This window comes from Aotus nancymaae, unplaced genomic scaffold (genome assembly GCF_030222135.1).
Source record: "Aotus nancymaae isolate 86718 unplaced genomic scaffold, 86718_ANA_hifiasm-v0.15.2.pri h1tg000057l, whole genome shotgun sequence".
Classification (NCBI taxonomy): domain Eukaryota; kingdom Metazoa; phylum Chordata; class Mammalia; order Primates; family Aotidae; genus Aotus; species Aotus nancymaae.
The window spans coordinates 23,562,416-23,579,345 of NW_026988471.1; the positions used below are offsets into that span (position 1 = coordinate 23,562,416).

The window sequence follows — 16,930 nt, forward strand, 5'->3', positions numbered from 1 at the left end:
ATTTTGTTTCCTAAAAAACAGATTGGTAGAGCTCTGAATGTACTAAAAGTCCCCTTGGAAAAAGCACGGTTAGAAATCTGCCTGTAAACTCAGTGTTGTCGCAAAGGAAAGCAGGTGTCCCCCAGATCTTCCCTCTCCTGCCAGCTCTCTGGTTAGTGTCCCGATTTACCCGTAACCATGGGCCTCTCATCTGCCGGGACCTCTGGTTCCTTGGTATGTGGGTCACAGATGTGAAAACCTGTGTCTGGCTGACCTGGTTCTCGAGTTTGCATCCCTAGCTCTCCTTTGCCCGGGCATAGATAGGAGTCATGACTGCCCAGGGCCCAGGGCCACGTTCAGACTTCACCCTGCAGTGGCCACATCCTAGACTTCGTGGTCATTAAGTAACCTCCATGTGGGAGAGGTCCAGCGAACTCTGAGAGTGCAGAGGACTAAAGCCGGCTTGGACTACCCTTTAGAAACAGAATAAAATAGAGATGGGGCTGGGCAGCAGGAGTTCTGGGGTACAGTGAGCTATGGTGAGACCTTCAAGCTTTTGCCCTCCAGGCCTGTGGTGGGGTCCAGTGGCATGAGTCAGTCAGCAAGGTATCAGCACTCCTCAGATAAGTGGTATTAACAGAATTTCCACAGCCACTTTCAAGTTGAATAAAGCTTTTAATAAAACAGTCTTATTCTTTGTCAATACCTGTAAATTCTCTCCTAAAGCAGTAGCAAAGGCGACTGTAGCAAGAGCTCAAAGGCAAGGCAATATCGGAAAGTGTATTGAACAGAAGATTAAAAATATAAATGTAGAAGATCTGTTTATATATTTTTCTTTCAGAAATAAATCCCCCCCTCCCCTGCCAGGTGAAAGGAAAAATATTGCACTTTCTGCTCTCATGACTAAGGGGACGGGTTCCAGAAGAACCTTTCAAGATTACCAGGAACATCAGGACGAGGGCCGTCTCAGTGAACTCGGACCACGTGGAGACAACCGGTCTCCAGCCTGAGCTCCCTTCAGAATGGGAGCAAAACGTTTCCAGCCGTGTCCCGTTCCCCAAGCCCGTCTGAAGCAGAGCTTCTCTGCCTGTGCTCCGTCCACAGTCCCGGTCAGCCCCGCAGCGAAGGCAGCATCGTCCCAGCTTTGCCACCATCCTGCTCACAGCGGCCAGGGCCCCTCAGGGTCTTGGAGGGCAGGGATTGGAACTAGGCTCTGGAAGGACCGTTCAGCCCTACACCTAAGACCCCTACGCTGGGGACGCTACAGGCACACTGAGGAAGAGCAGGGCCACCCTCAGAGCTCACACGTCCACGCACGCACAAAGGCTGAGGGGATTCTAAACCTAAAGTCGGTGAGTGCACTTCAATCCGGGAAGGTCAGGACTTGGTCATGTGTCCTCTCCCAAAGACTTTCTTCAGTTCCAAAAGATAAATTCTCCCTCCCGGTCTGGACTGTCGCAGGCTAGAGGCATTCAGGAGCTGTCCTCTACCTGGTGGGGCAGCGTGACGGGGGGGCCGTTGGGGAAGGTGGTGGGCTTCTCCCGCCCCTTCAAGAAGAAGGTCAGCAGCTCCCCCTTCCCCTTCACAAAGATGGGGCCTCGCCTCACAAAGCGGAAGCCGTACTCTCGGAGGATGACTTGGGTTTCTTCTACCACCTGGGGAGGAGGGAGAGCAAGAACATGGTGGCACAGGAGGAGCCGAGCACTGATCCACACGGTGCCCACGGGTCCCAGGCGGTATACGGCCCTTAGCACCTTCCCAGGGCCAAGCCCTGACTTCCACCTGTGGTGAGCAGCAAGTGGGCAGCAGAGCCCTGGAGTGAGTGGCTGGAGGCCTCTACTCTCCCAGAGACCTCTCTCCTAGGAAGGCATGGGTCACCTGGGTGGCAGCACTGTTGCCTGGAAACTCACTCCCTGTTCTTCTGTCCCGCTTTGCCCCTTTTGTGGAGCTTTTCTGCCAGACCCCATTGACAGACACAGGATGGCAGAAGATTCATACCGAGAGGCAGACCAGGCTCATCCAGAACTTCAACCCAGATTTTGCGGATGGGTGGAATCGTTTGCCCCTGTGCTGAGGCTAGTAGAAACTCCTTCCCACTCGCCCCTTGCCTCTGCCTGCGGACTTACTGTTCAGGGCCTGGGATGGGAGGCAGGGGCGCGTGGGCAAGCACTGTTCTCATTTTGTTCCCATGCCCTGAGTCTGAGCACGCACCAGCTCTGCTGCTGGACATACCTGAATGTTACCCATGACCCCCGTGGATTCCATCCTGCTGGCCACATTGACCGTGTTGCCCCAGATGTCGTAGTGTGGTTTCCGGGCTCCGATGACCCCAGCCAGAACCCCGCCTTTGTTCATGCCTGGGGTGGAGGCATAAAGGTCAGCACAGCCACAGGCCAAACCCTGTCCTGAGCCTCAGAAGCCATCAACTCCCCTTACAGAATTTGTCATCATACCTATACCACAAAGCTCCTAATTATGTAACACATCACTGTCCTCATTTAACTTGGCTGTGTGCTACTGGAGGGTGGAAATCACGCCTCCTGTTTATCCACGTGCTTGGCAAGTGTCAGCTGCCACCCGTCCCCCCCCCCGCCCCACCCGATATGCAGATTTACTCTGCATGGTAGTGGCCAGCTTCTAACACACCTGGTATTTCAAGTCTCCTGTGACCTTGTTCAGGAATGAGAAGCCCCCCCTCAGTGGGAAGTAGCAGGTGATCTTAACTCCTTTCAAAGAGCCAGCTGGTCTGGGAAGCCATGCCCTCTGCAGGCACAGAAACCCCTCTGGAAATGGATCACAAACTCACTTCTCAGTGAGGCAGGCCAGGCTACCATTGTAAACAGGCACAGGTATAGCCTGACCCTTACGTCAGCCAGGTTTTCAGTTTCGTCATCTAGAGGAGTCTGGACTAAAGGTCCTTCAGGTTCCCTAGCCCTGTGAGTGCGTGAACCTCCCTACCCACATGCCTCAGTTATCCTTGGCCTCCTGTCTCTCCTGGGCCCCTGCTTGGGAAGGGAGCCTGCCGCAGGGCTGGCCGGCCGGGAGTGCTTACCTATGCGCAGCATGAAGTTGTTGAAGGACTGGTTGTTGATGTTGGTGAGCGTATCCTTCATGGCCAGCGCGAAGTCGGCCAGGTCAGCCAGGTGCTGCCAGCGCTCTCGATCGGACTTGTCCTCCTGCTCCAGGGAACAGTGGAGAAAGTATCAGGGGACAGTCACTGCAGCAGCCTGCTCTGCTGCATTCCTTGGCAGTGTTCTGGGGTGGGTTCCCTATACCTAGATGTTCACAGCCTATTTCCCTTCCTTCCACAAAGGAGTCGGCAGCCTTGCCAGCTCCAGCTTGCCACTGTGACAAAGCTCACGTGTGTCCCTCTAGCAGGTCTAGGCAAAGACTGGGCAATGAGGGTGGAGAAGACAGACCCGTGAGTCTGATTTTGAGACGGGCCTCTTCGCCTTGGCTGGCCCTGCCCTTAGGTTTTGTCAAGTTGTCCTTGTTTGGATAAGCACTGGAGGGGGATGGCTCACCTTGGACATGGGTTTTTTTTTTTTTTTTTTTTTTTGAGACAGAGTCTCACTGTTGTCCAGGCTGGAGTGCAGTGGCACGATCTCGGCTCACTGCAACCTCTGCTTCCTGGGTTCAAGCGATTCTCCTGTCTCAGCCTCCTGAGTAGCTGGGACTACAGGGATGTGCCACCCCACCTGGCTAATTTTTTTTTCATATTTTTAGTAGAGACAGGGTTTCACCTTGTTACCCAGGATGGTCTCAATCTCCTGACCTCGTGATCCACCCACCTCAGCCTCCCAAAGTGCTGAGATTACAGGTGTGAGCCATCATGCTGGGCCTTGGATATGTTTCTTCAACCTCATCCATACAGTAGAGAGGTCCATGGGATGGTCACAGAGGTAAAACAGGATGATGCTGTTTTAAGACCAGAGCTTGGGACCAGGGCCCCTTCACCACGTTTTCTATCCTGGTAGCTGAATACAGGTCTAAATTAGCTTAACAAAAGTTCTGATGGCCACTCTGGAAGTTTCCATTGTTACATGATTGCATAGTTGGTTCCTGTCCCCGGTTCCTATGAAAGCATAGAGCCTTAGGGGGCCGGCCACAGAACACGACCATCTTAGGCCTGAGCTGTGAACAGCAGGGGGCATTGTGTCTGTTCTGTTTCTCTGCTTGTCAGACCTTCTCAATAAACCCTGTTTCTTATTTGTTTACATGGTGCTCCTGGTGTGTGTCTGGGACCCCTTTGCCCCACAGTGCTTGTTTCCCACATGCTGGGTCTGCACTGCCAATCTCTGGCCTAGGGGCAGAGCCTCGTCTCCTATCTGGCCACTGAGGTTAGCTACCTTGTTGGAGCTGGCATAGCCATTGGTGTTGACGTCGGGGGTGACTCCTGAGGCTGCCATATACGTGCTGCCAATGGTTTTGATCTTGGTGATCACCCGGAACTTGGGATTGTCCAGGAGCTGAGGCCAGGATTCAGGAAAGAATTGTCAGCAGAGTCAAGGGAGATGAATGAGCCAACCCAGTGACACACGTGCCTGTTGACAAGGACCCCGCAAAACCCAAGAGACGCCTTCCTTTCAAAGTTTTTACTTATTCTACTGCTTATATGCCACACGATCCTGGGAAAACTTCCTGACTTTCTGGGCCTCAGTTTCCACAACCTCAACACTGACATAAAATTGCCAGTCTCCTAGGGCGGCCGAGCGTGTGTGTAAAAGCATTCTCCCTGGTATACAGGTTACCTGATCAATGCTGACCTCTGAATTTGAGAGGAGAGGAACAGAGGGGTGTCAGGATGTTTCTTGGCCAGCCTTCATCCCCTGTGACCCTGTGGGTGATGTACCAGGCTCCCACCTCCCCTCCCCCTTCCCGGCCCAGCAGTTCCGGATGGCTGTGGAAATCCGTATACTGCAGAAGGGGCTTATCTGGAAAATGTAGTCACTCTAGAGTGACTCCAGATTCCCTGGCTTGTGCAGCCTATGTGATGTGGAATGGGCCAGCTTCGTGGCCAGAGTGCAGGGTGGGATGGGCACTCACAGAGTCAAAATCCGAGATGATCTCATTGAGGAAACGCAGACACTCAATGCCACCATTGTTGATGCTCTCCTCTGTGTAGAAGTCGGCAAAGTTGGGCAGGGAGGCAAACATGACTCCAATCTCATCATACGTCTGGCTGTACAGCTCCTACAAAGAGCAGGGCCGCAGGCTCAAAGCACATCTGACTGACGGGATGATGTGCTGGAGAAATGCATCTATCTTCCACACACGACATGTGCACTCAGCTTTTTGGATTCACACATCTCTCAGATTGTCCCAGTTTTTTTTTTTTTTTTTTTTTTTAAGGGTCTGGGTCTTGCTGTGTTTCCCAGGCTGGAGTGCAGTGGCAGTAAACAAGCATGGTTAGGTATGATTGAAGCACACTGTGGCCTCGAACACAAGGCATCTGGGACCACAGGCACGGCTGTAGATTATCCCAACTCTGAATAATTTAAAAATAGCTCATCACTATTTTTTTTTTAGTCTCGCTCTGTCACCTAGGCTGGAGTTAGACTGGGGCAATCTCAGCTCACTGCAACCTCCACCTCCTGGGTTCAGGTGATTCTTCTGCCACAGTTTCCTGAATAGCTGGGACAACAGGTGTGTACCACCAAGTCCAGTTTATTTTTGTATTTTTTAGTCAAGACAGGGTTTCACTATATGCTGCCCAGGCTGGTCTCAAACTCTTGACCTCAGGTGATCCGCCTTGGCCTCCCAAAGTGCTGGGATTACAGGCGTGAGCCACCATGCCTAGCTACTACTTTGAATAAGTTTTAAAAAAACAGCTTCTTTAGTTCCTCTAACGGCCTCAGCTGTGAGAAGAGGGTACAGTGAAGCTCGGAACCACTCTGTTGTGAGAAGTTCACAGTCAACAGAAAGATGGGCTCTAGCCAAGGCCTTGTCTTCTGACACATGGCCTCGGAGCTGTGTGGCCCACATCACGCTGCCCACGGCAGTGCCCTTTACAAGCCACAGCAGCTCCTCTTGCTGATACTGTGTATGCTGTTTAGATTCAGCCCTACCTGGGCCCCAATCCCCTGTCCTGAGAAGGCCTGGGCCCAGGGGGGCTCCCTGAAAGCAAGAACAGATGGAGACAAATAGCCTCATAGCTCCAGGCTGAGGCCACACTCCTCACCTCATCTCTCTTCTTGGACCCCAGGAAATGGCGTGCCACGTGCTCAGGCAGCATGTTGGTGACCAAGGCCTCGTTCCAGCGTCGCATCTCATAGACACGTTCCTTCTGGTCATGGACCTCAATCTTCCACAAGAAAAGTGTCCGTGCCAGTTTCTCTACCTACGGGCACAGATAAGGCGAGGCATGTGCTCTAAGCTGGCCATTGGATAGAATGATGAAAAATAGGAACGGCTGGGTGTGGCGGCTCACACCTGTAATCCCAGCTACTTTGGGAGGCCAAGGCAGGCAGATCACAAGGTCAGGAGTTCGAGACCAGCCTGGCCAATATGGTGAAACCCCATCTCTATTAAAAACACAAAAATTAGCCAGGCATGGTGGCGGGCACCTGTAATCCCAGCTATTCAGGAGGCTGAGGCAGGAGAATCGCTTTAATCCAGGAGGCAGAGATTATAGTGAGCCAAGATAGCACACTACTGCACTCCAGCCTGGGTGACAGAGACGTCTAAAAAATAAAAACAGGACTGTGAATGTGAATGGAGGAGCTCCCCTTGCAAAGGCTGGAGGGAAACTGGCTAAATGGCAAGGGAAGTAAGACCCTGAGAGGATTCCCTCATCAAAAAGGCCACCCAATAGTAGTGCAGATCCCAGCCCCAGTAGTTACACAGCGGAGATTCAGGAGGTCTTCCATGTGTGGGGCCTGCCGGGACCCAATTTCAGCTGCAGGTCTGTCTCGTGGAGGTGGCAGTAGTGGGGATCTTCCAGCTCAGGGTGGAGTCCCCGTTTCTAGCAGGGTCCATTTGGCACAGAAGAGGCTTGGGAAGGCTGTACTTTCCCTGGAAAGCCACTGGGGGGCACTTGAGCTAACACTGAACCCTAAGTACAGAGGATCTTTCTCCCTCTCCTCCTCCCTCTCTTTTCCTTTTTTTTTCAGTAGGGGGGTTGGGGGGTCTCACCTTGTCACCTAGGCTGGAGTGCAGTGGCGCCATCTCGGGTCACTGCAGCCTCAACCTCCCAAGTTCAAGCAATCCTCCTGCCTCAACCCCGCAAGTAGCTGGGTTTACAGGCTTGTGCCACCATGCCTGGCTAATTCTTGTATTTTTTAGTAGAGACGGGGTTTCACCATGTTGCCCAGGCTGGTCTCAGACTCCTGGACTTGAGTGATCCTCCCACCGCAGCCTCCTAAAATGCTGGGACAGGCATGAGCCACCACGCTCGGCCTTCTCTTTTCCTTTAACCCAACAAAATCCATCAGCTCCCTTCCCTTTCTCTTGGTCAGTTGTGTTAATGTCCCCCAGCACCAAGGGGAATGCAGGGGCCATGAACCCCTGGTCTAGGGGATAGAGGTTTGATTCAGGATTTTTGTGCCTTCACTCCCTCTCCCCATGCTTCCTTCACCATCCTGGAGGGGGTCGGACGGAAGAGGTGAGGAACTGTCTTCCTGTGTGACTGAGGAAGGAGCCTGAATATAGAGAAGGCAGTGGCCTGACCAGGCTCACGTGTGGGGCTGGTAAAGGGAAGCTGCGTTCCTTAGGAGCTCGGGCTCTTAGGTCCCAGGGCTGCTTCTCGGGAGGCCGTGTGGGCTGTGGGCACAGAGCGGGGCCGTGGAGGCACTCACGTGGCGGGAGAAGTAGTAAAAGCTCAGCATCATGAGGAACACCATCACCGTCATGGAGTACTTGGAAGGCATCAGGGGCAGCCTGCCGGGCAGAGCACGTGCAACTGAAAGGGCCGCCATCTGCCTCCAACTAGTTGGTGGGGGGCCGATTCCCTCCAACTAGATGGTGCTGCCTCCTGCCACCCCAGCTCCTTTGGCCCTTTCACATCAAGTTGGGCTCCCCCAGGGCAGCAAAGCTTTCTTAACTGACTGGGCTCCTCTCCAACAGCCAGGCAACCCCTGGCCCCTCCTGACTACACCTGGCATTCACATCAGGGCTGCTCCCCAGGAGTTTAAGCATTGCCTGACTGACCACAGAGGTAGGTACAACCATACAGGAGTTTGGAGAAGCAAGAGACATCAGCGACGGGACCCTATAGCCATGGGACTGGGGCACAGTCTCACCATGGCTGTTGACGTCGTTTGTCCACATTTTTACATGGAGCTGTGCTTAGTTTCCATTACTATATGGTATTCAACTGCATGAATATACCAGAGCTATGTATCCATTTCCTTTTGTTATTTGGATTGTTTTCATTTGTTTTGGGGGAGGGAGGGTGTGTATCTATTATGAACAATGCTATGGACATTCTCATACATATATCTTAGCTCATGCGTATGTATAGGCATTTCTCTAAGATATGTACGTGTGTGTATATATATACACACACACGCACACACACACGTCTGCGTGTGTGTATGTAGGAGTGGAATTGCTGGGACACAGGTTTATTTTCAACCTTACTAAATAGATCAAAATATTTTCTAACACGGTTGTACTAACTCATACTCCCACCAGGAGTGTAAGAGTTACTGCTGTACTTAAAGTCTGACAATATCAAGTTTTTCCAAACCAGTACGTGTGTGATGGTACGTGTGTGATAGTATTTCATTAGGGTGCGATGGTACGTTTGTGATGGTATTTCGTTAGGGTGCGATGGTACGTTTGTGATGGTATTTCGTTAGGGTGCGATGGTACGTTTGTGATGGTATTTCGTTAGGGTGTAACTGGCATTTCCTTGACTACTTGAGTGTCATTTATTAGTGGCCATTTAGAGTTCTTCTTTTGTGAAGGGTTATGCAGGTCTTACCCCTCTTCTATTAGGTAATCTTTTTATTTCTAAACTTCCTTGAAGGTCCATTCAAACTGCTGAATCATAAAATGTTAAAACCTTGGCCCTGCAGGGACCTTAGAGGACTTCTGGTTCAGTATTTTCCTCAAGAAGAAACTGCGACTCATGCAAACTGACCTGCCTGTGACCCGCAGAGAATTACTGCCTGCTGCAGGCTCAGAATCCAGGTCTAAAGCCAAAGCATGTTCCTCCCTCCTCATTTTCCTGCTGCTTGTCTGTCTTGCCAGCCAGTTACATGCAGCTGGCATCCACCTGGCAATGCCTTCCTGCTTCCCCCCTCACTGCACTGCTGCTGCTCTCCAAGCCTCATTGTCCTGGATACAGAGAGGCCCGGATGTCCAGGTCCATGTTAGACTCATCCGGCCTCTGCTGCAGCCCTCCTGGAGGAACCCATCCCAGCTCCTCTAACCTGCACATGCCAGGCCATGCCCCTCCCGGGAGGGTGAGATCACAAGGCTTGGCCCTGTTGTATTCCTGTCTCTAAAAGAAGGGCTGTGAGCACACAGGCCAGGAGGGGAAGCCGTGGTCCTTACCTGTCAGTGCTGTTGAGCCCAGGGGTGAATCCCTGCATCTTCTCTAAGGCCACCATAGGTAAGCTGTTGGACAGATAACAGCACCATCAGGAACAAGAGCCTGATGCCCAGCCAGACACTGTAGCATCCCAAGTCCTCCACTCAGGGAGAATGGGAAGAATCTGTTCCCAGGTCCTAGCCAACCAGTGCTGCATCTGTGAGCAGCCAGGAACCCTGGTTCCTGAACAAGCCTTTGGGGACCCCTAGTGGCAGAAAGCCACCTCAGCACAGGCTCATGAGCTTGAACTGAGAACTCTGGGGGTGGGAGGAAGGAGACAATACAGATCCCCAGTTGGGCTTCATCTTACTCATACTCCCGAAAACGCTTGTGGTCGTATTCATCAAAGATGGGGCGCCAGGCATAGAGGTTGATGGCGGCCACGGCGCCCACGACGAGCAGCATGAGTGTGAGCTTCACCATGTGGCTGACCTGCACCAGCATGATTGTGGCGATGAGGGACAGCACGGCCACATAGTTGTAATACTTGGGGTTCTCCAGGCAGCGCCCCTCCGTCTCCATCCCTGCCGTTGTGTTGCCGGGTCCTGCGTAGTACTGGAGACAGCTGAGCTGGAGGCCAGGACGGTGGGAGGGGACACACGTTCAAGAGGACAGCAGGCGCTGGTCACAGAGGGTTGTGTGTGGCAGTGTGCGCTCAGCTGCCACCTCCCACAGCTCCCCCAGAAACAGCGGGAAAGATGGGGACATTGACCAGGAAATAATCATATGAAAGTTAGTAACCGCAGCTAAGAGGCTTGCCGTCGCCTCATTTGACATTCACAAAAACTCCCTCGAGTATTTTTAGTACTGTCCCTATTGTACAGAAAACTCAGAGAGGCCAGATTTGCCCAAACACAATTAGCAAGCGGAAAAGCCAGAAGTAGGAGCCAAGTCTTTAGGCTTCAAATCCAACATGTTCTTCCTCACATCACACTGTTGCTTCAGGAGGGGCTGTGGGGCCATGAGCCCCACTCACAGCCTCCTGTGATGACAGCCACTCTCTGCCCAAACCCTTCCATTTGGGGGACGATCACTGCCTTTGGAGTCTTCATCACTGGTTCTGCTACTGGGCAGATGTGGCCCAGAGAAAGCCCCTTCAGAACTGGAATCAACCCCACCTTTTTGTAACTTTCACCCGGGGGGGCTTGTCTTGCTTGTGTGATTCCCAGCATGTCATTCTAACCTGAGCATCTGTCGTACCTCCCTAGCTTTTTACCCTTTTATGGCTGACGGCATCTCCTGGTGTCCTGTGCAGCGTCCAGGACCCTGTGCCATGGTGGTCCCCACACCTGAGCGCCAGGTTCCAGGTATATTGTGACATGCAGGAGGTCTGGGACTTCTCTCCCCTGGGTAGTGGCCCCCCCAGCAACTCCTGGCCATGGTAGGCTCTGAAGCCCCTAACTCCTCATTCCCACTGGACATTTTTTTGTTTTGTTTTCAGATGGAGTCTTGCTCTGTCACCCAGGCTGGAGTGCAGTGGTGCATTCTCAGCTCACTGCAACCTCTGCCTCCCAGGTTTAAGTAATTCTCCAGTCTCAGCTGCCTGAGTAGCTTGGATTATAGGCGCATGCCACTGTGCCTGGCTAATTTTTGTATTTTTAGTAGAGATGGGGTTTCACCGTGTTGGCCGGGCTGGTCTCAAACTCCTGACCTCAAGTGATCCACCTGCCTCAGCCTCCAAAGTGCTGGGATTACAGGCGTGAGCCACCGTGCCGGGCCCCCAGTGGACTTCTGATTAGCTGCAGCCCTAGAGTTTTTTCACTTATGCCACTGCCAGAATAAGCCTCCTTGCTGTTGTTAAAATACAACAATAACATTATATTTGGAAAAAAGGAAGAGGGTGTATATGGTACTGCCACAATTAGAGGAGACCAAGACAAGTGACAAGAGAACACCGGTGACGGCTCAGGCAGGCAGTGCTCAGCACATGCTCGGTGGTTCTAAACCAGCAGATCTGGGCTCCCAACTCCTGTTCCTTCTCCCCAAGAAAGCATTTGGCTGCCCCCTTATGGGACCCCCAATTTCTCCAGGAACTGAGGAGAGCAGAGAATAGGATGATTCTGTCTGCCCTTATTCATCTGGCTGTGAAGCTGCAGTCCTCACTGACCCACCTCTAGGAACACTGGCTGTCGTGGGTGGGTGAAGGCGAAACAGGGAGGAGAGCTCCTTTAGTGGAACTGGTTTACTTCCCTGGCCCTGAGGGCACCAGAAGGAGCTTTGCTGTAAGGAATACTTAGGATATGCAACAGGCTTGCAGGTCCTGCATCCCTTACAGAGTGAGATGGGGAGAAAGAACACACAGGACCAGGACTTAGACCTGCCTCCATTCTGGACTCTGTCACTTCCTGGCTGTGTGACCTAGAGCAAGTCAATGATTCCCCCATCCCTTTGTTTTTTCTGAAACGGAGTTTTGCTCTTGATGCCCAGGCTGGAGTGCAGTGGCGTGATCTCGGCTCACCACAACCTCTGCCTCCCAGGTTCAAGCGTTTCTCCTGCCTCAGCCTTCTGAGTAGCTGGGATTACAGGCATGCGCCACCACGCTCTGCTAATTTTGTAGAGACAGGGTTTCTCCATATTGCCCAGGCTAGTCTCCAACTTCCAACCTCAGGTGATCTGCCCTCCTCAGCCTCCCAAAGTGCTGGGATTACAGGCATGAGTCACCATGCCCGGCCTCAATGACCCTTTTTGAGCATTAGTTTCTCCATGTGAAAACTGCAGATACTGGTACAACTGCTCAGGACTGTTTCACAGATTAAATGAATCAACACACATAAGGCCCCGAGCACAGGCCTGGGCGCAGGGAACTGGGCTCTCAGATGCTGGGAGAGGAGGAGCTTCAAGGAAACAAGTCCATCCCAGAGGCTCCCTGGATGGCGGTGAGAAGACTCCCTCCACTCGGCAGGGATGATGTGTTTAGGAACCTAAGAGCCACTCCAAACCTACATGACGGTGGAGGGATGGACGGAGAAACTGCTCGTGTGACCCAGACAGAAGCCCTGCTCCACTGAGAAAAGGGGCGTCCTTCAATGAGGACAGCAGGTGCTCACCATGTCCACGACATTTGCCATCACCAGGATGAAGATGGCTAGCATGGCCCAGGTGTTCCTGGCCCAGCGGGTCCGGTCAATCCAAGCCGAGAAGGCCACAAGCTTCTTAGGAAAGGCCTAGAAGGAATGGAATTTCAAGGGCCATGAGCCTTTGCCAGCCCTTTCTCTTGCCGATGTCACTGCCTGCAACTCAGGCTGCCCCTGTATTCCAGGCCCAGGAGCCTCAAAAGTGGCTCTGCCTGGGAGTCACCTGACAGCTGACAAAGGGGCAGAGCTGAGAAGAGGGTGTGGCAGTTGTGGCTCTGCATGAGACCTCGTTGACATGCGTGCATGACAGCACAGCTTCCAGGTCACAGCCCTTTCCACAGTAGACACAGTGACCATTCCAGGAGGCCATGGGCAGCGCCAGCCACCGGTCCATCTCTGTGAGGCGAGGCCGGGGCAGGGAACAGTTTTCAGGGCTGGTCGTCTCTGGCCAGCTACCCGTCTGTCCTGGCTCAGTATTCCCAAGCGCTCCAAGTGACCTGGTGAGCCGCCTGTCAGATTCACGTTCCTAAACACTGCTTTGTCATTCTGATCAAAAACTGCTTGCTACCCCAGTGCCTTACAAGAGAAAGGTTTAATCCCTTTAGTCTGGCTTCTAAGGGCCTTCACAATCGGGGCCAACCCATCTTCCAGCTGGGCCTCCACTGCTTCTCTACCCAGGTTCCTGTGTACCTGACTCTGTAGTGCTCATGCGTGCTGCAGTGCCACAACCCCCCCATGGCATGCCACAGCCCGCCACGCCTGCCACGGCCCACCACGGCCCAGCCACAGCCTGGTGGCCTAGCCAGAGGGAGTGCTCTGCTGATGGTGAATGAATGGACGGGCAAGTGCCTGGACCGTCCTTAGCAGAGGACAGTCTGTTTGTCAAGACTGGACAGAAAGAATAACTTCATCACCACCCAGTTTTACAGGGAGTGCCACTCACTTCCAGAGGCTTCTGAGCTCAGCAGAAAAGTGCCTCTTACCCGGGGAAAGATGGCAGCCAGAGAGCAGATGGTCAGGATGAGGAGCAGAATCTCCCCCACCACAAAGGTCACATAGTTTGTCATTAGCCTGTGACAGAGAGAAGACAATTGGGGAGGGGCCGGAGGGAACAGTGAGATGGGGTGAGGGGCTATGGGGTGAGGGGCTAGGAGAGGAAGGGACAGGAGATGGGGGACGGGGAGGCCTCTCAGCGCAGCACGAGCCTGAACAGTTCCACGTGACGCCAGAGAATTGCTGCCGCCTGCCATGTGGAACAGGACAAAGGCCCCGAGGAGGGGGCCACCAGCTGAGCTCTGGCCTGGGAGCGGGCCACTCTCCAGCTGCAGCTGCTGCCTGGGACATTTCCCAGAGAGGGAACAACTCACAGATGGCCTGGGCACAGCCCAGTATAAACTTGGGCAGGGATCTTAGGAACGCGCCCCTGCCATGTGACTGTACTGAAAGGACAGAGCCCAGAGCAGCATAGCTCCCTCAATGCCAGGGGCTAAGAGTCTGCCCAAGACAGCGGCCCCCAGCTTCACAGCAGAGACGCTCGTAACATATCCACTGTATCCGCCAGCTCCTGGGAACCTGCTTTCCACACCCTCTGCTCACACTCAGTCCCATGTAACCAGAAGGCGCCCTGGCCAAGAGCCCCAGAAGCCTCCAGGTAGCTAACTCCAGGTCCCATTCTCGGTCCCCTTCTCCTCTCCCTGAGACACTTTTCTTGCTCGGTTTCTTGAGTCTCTGCCAGTACTTCTCCGTCTCTGCATCTGGACACGCTGCCTGCTGGGGCCAGGTCCCTGAGCGGCTTCTCCCCCAGTCTCCCCTCTCCCTCGAGCTCAGCAAGTCTCCTGCTGCAGCGCAGCCTGCGTGCTGGCGACGCCAGATTCATGTCTCCAACCCCACCCGCCCTCCGAGTTCCAGATCATGCACTCTGACCTCCTCGGCTTGTGTGCATTGCAAACCTCACGCATCCGACGCCAGGGTCATGTCTCCAACCCCACTCGCCCTCCGAGCTCCAGATCATGCACTCTGGCCTCCTCGGCTTGTGCGCATTGCAAACCTCACGCATCCGACGCCAGGGTCATGTCTCCAACCCCACCCGCCCTCCGAGCTCCAGATCATGCACTCTGGCCTCTTGGCTTGTGAGCATTGCAAACCTCACGCATCCGACGCCAGGGTCATGTCTCCAACCCCACCCGCCCTCCGAGCTCCAGATCATGCACTCTGGCCTCTTGGCTTGTGAGCATTGCAAACCTCACGCATCCCAAACCGAACTCCCGATCTTTGCCTCTCCACTCTCATCTTGCCACCTTGTCCCCATCTTGGTTAATGGCACCCCCATCCTGCCAGTTGCTCAGATCAGAAACCTGGGAGACGTCCTCCATCCTCATGCCCCACAACCAGTCTGCCAGCAAATCCTGTCAGCTCTGGCTCCAAAATACATTCAGCATCCATCCGTCAATCCAGAAAACTCAGAATCCAACCACTGATCCTCGGCCTGGCCAGGCCGCCACGGTGGGTTGTCCAGGTCACTGCCTGGTCTCCTCTGGTCTCACTGTTCCCGCTGTGCTCACTGAGTGCTGTTCTCAGCAGGAGCGAGCCTCTCCGGACATATGTCACAACAGAGGACTCCTCTGCTCCCTCCTTCCAGCGGCCTCCGTGTTAAGAGTGGCAGCTGGCGCCCTTCAGTGGTGTCTGAGGCCCCCCATCTGAGCTGGACTCCTGCCACTCTTCCTGTGGCCCCTGTCCCCACTGTGCTGCCTCCTCACCGTGCCTCCAGGGGCCAGGCCACACCAGCCTCCGAACCTCTGTTAGAAGGAGGTGTCCCCCAGATAGCAGAAGGCTATCTGCCTCACCCGCTTCTGGGCATTACTGAAACATCACCCTGCCAGCAAGGCCTGCTCTCATCATCCCACATCAAAATGCAAACAAAACAAAACCAAGCTCCCAGCAGCATACCCACCTCCCTTCCTTGCTTTCCTGGATCTGCAGTACTTACCCCTGCATGGATCCATATTTTAATGGTTTAATTGCTTATGCCTATGTCTTCCCCTACTTCAAGCTTCATGACAGCAGGGTTTCTGCATGCCGTATCGCGGCTGTAGCCCCTGCCCTGCATCCCCACGCGTGAAGCAGACGACCAATCAATACTTATGAAATGAGTGAACCTGAGCCTCACCACAGTCCTGAGTGTCAGCTGGGGCAGGGGTTGTTCTCCTCATTTCACAGATGAGGAAACATGCCCAGAGCCTGCAGTGGCCTGCACGTGGTCACACACCCACAACCTAAGATGGTGTGACTGAGCCCAAGGCTCTTGACAAACTGTAATACCAGCAAGGTTCTAGACCCCTCCTCTGTGACAGGGAATCCCTGATTGGCCGAGGGAAGAAGGGAGAAAGAGACAGTGGTCATCGCCCTAAGACAGGGCTTCACCAGCTGGGAAGGACTCCAGGAGGCCCCACCTAGCCCTAGAGGACCTGCTGCTATGACCAGAGCCCAAAATGTATCTTCACCAAGATGAGCCAATTAAGGGGCCAGGTCAGCTTCAGTGACTGAGGCTGATGCAGTGTCCCCATCATTGTCCCAAGAACCAGTGAGGGCCCATCCAGCCAAGGTCTCCAACCTTCTGGATGCCTCTGTCCCTCAGCTCTCTCCATCCTGGCCAGATCCCCATTCTGATACTAGGACTCCTCTGAAACCTGGGGCTGGGAAAAAGAAGGAAGCCTGGGGCACTGCCTGCGGCCAGCAGGGGCCATCCCAGTGGGGGTGAGGGAGCGGAAACAAGGCCTGCTCCCTAAGGTCAGGCTCCCACTGAGACACCTGCCCCCGCCGCACCGCTGCAGCCGAGGAAACTCGTGGCCCTCCCCCGCCCCTCCCTCACCAGGGGTCGATGAGTATCTCCACCAGGGCCGTGCAGAGCAGGACGACGCAGGAGCAGCTGAAGGCGGCCCCACTCTGCTTCTCCTTCTCCACCGAGTAACGGGTTTCCATCTCAGGGTCCATGAACCTCATGGACAGGAGAAAGGTGTTTCTCTTCTTTACTCTGCAGCGGGAACAAGCCCTGTGAATCCCAAATGCCACATCTGCTGGGCCTCGCAGGGGGGCTGCATTTGGGATGCCTGGTTTCCCGAACCCCTTGTCAGGGCTCGAGAGGGGTGGTGGGCCCGGACGCCTCCGGGTGGCGCTTACACTTGGGCGGACTCTCGCTCAAGCAGGGCCTCGTTGAGCAGCTGGTTGAGCTCGTGCTCATCTTCGGAGGCGTCGACCACCCGGTCAGCCAGGTCCTGCAGGCGCAGCCTCCGGCGCGGGTTGGGGAATGAGGGGTTGTCGGCCTGTGTGCCAGGGAGGCAGT

At 54.1% G+C, this 16,930-nt stretch overlaps 1 protein-coding gene across 2 annotated transcripts in view; it reads right to left on the reverse strand.

Moving 5' to 3' along the window:
* Window positions 1-446: 446 nt before the first annotated feature.
* ADCY3 (adenylate cyclase 3) overlaps window positions 447-16,930 on the reverse strand; it is a 105,972-nt gene continuing 89,488 nt past the window's right edge. Inside the window, exons 10-22 of one of the 2 annotated variants that reach the window (XM_021677049.2) lie at window positions 16,768-16,910; window positions 16,460-16,621; window positions 13,575-13,662; window positions 12,565-12,681; window positions 9,828-10,087; window positions 9,481-9,543; window positions 7,776-7,857; window positions 6,161-6,319; window positions 5,026-5,172; window positions 4,329-4,448; window positions 3,032-3,158; window positions 2,212-2,336; window positions 447-1,634 (exon numbers count right to left, since the gene is read on the reverse strand). In XM_021677049.2, the coding sequence (XP_021532724.1) occupies window positions 1,452-1,634; window positions 2,212-2,336; window positions 3,032-3,158; window positions 4,329-4,448; window positions 5,026-5,172; window positions 6,161-6,319; window positions 7,776-7,857; window positions 9,481-9,543; window positions 9,828-10,087; window positions 12,565-12,681; window positions 13,575-13,662; window positions 16,460-16,621; window positions 16,768-16,910 (1,776 nt within the window). In that variant the 3' untranslated portion in view covers window positions 447-1,451. The remainder of the gene's footprint in view (window positions 1,635-2,211; window positions 2,337-3,031; window positions 3,159-4,328; window positions 4,449-5,025; window positions 5,173-6,160; window positions 6,320-7,775; window positions 7,858-9,480; window positions 9,544-9,827; window positions 10,088-12,564; window positions 12,682-13,574; window positions 13,663-16,459; window positions 16,622-16,767; window positions 16,911-16,930) is intronic. The other variant, XM_064363903.1, reaches the window with a different exon arrangement.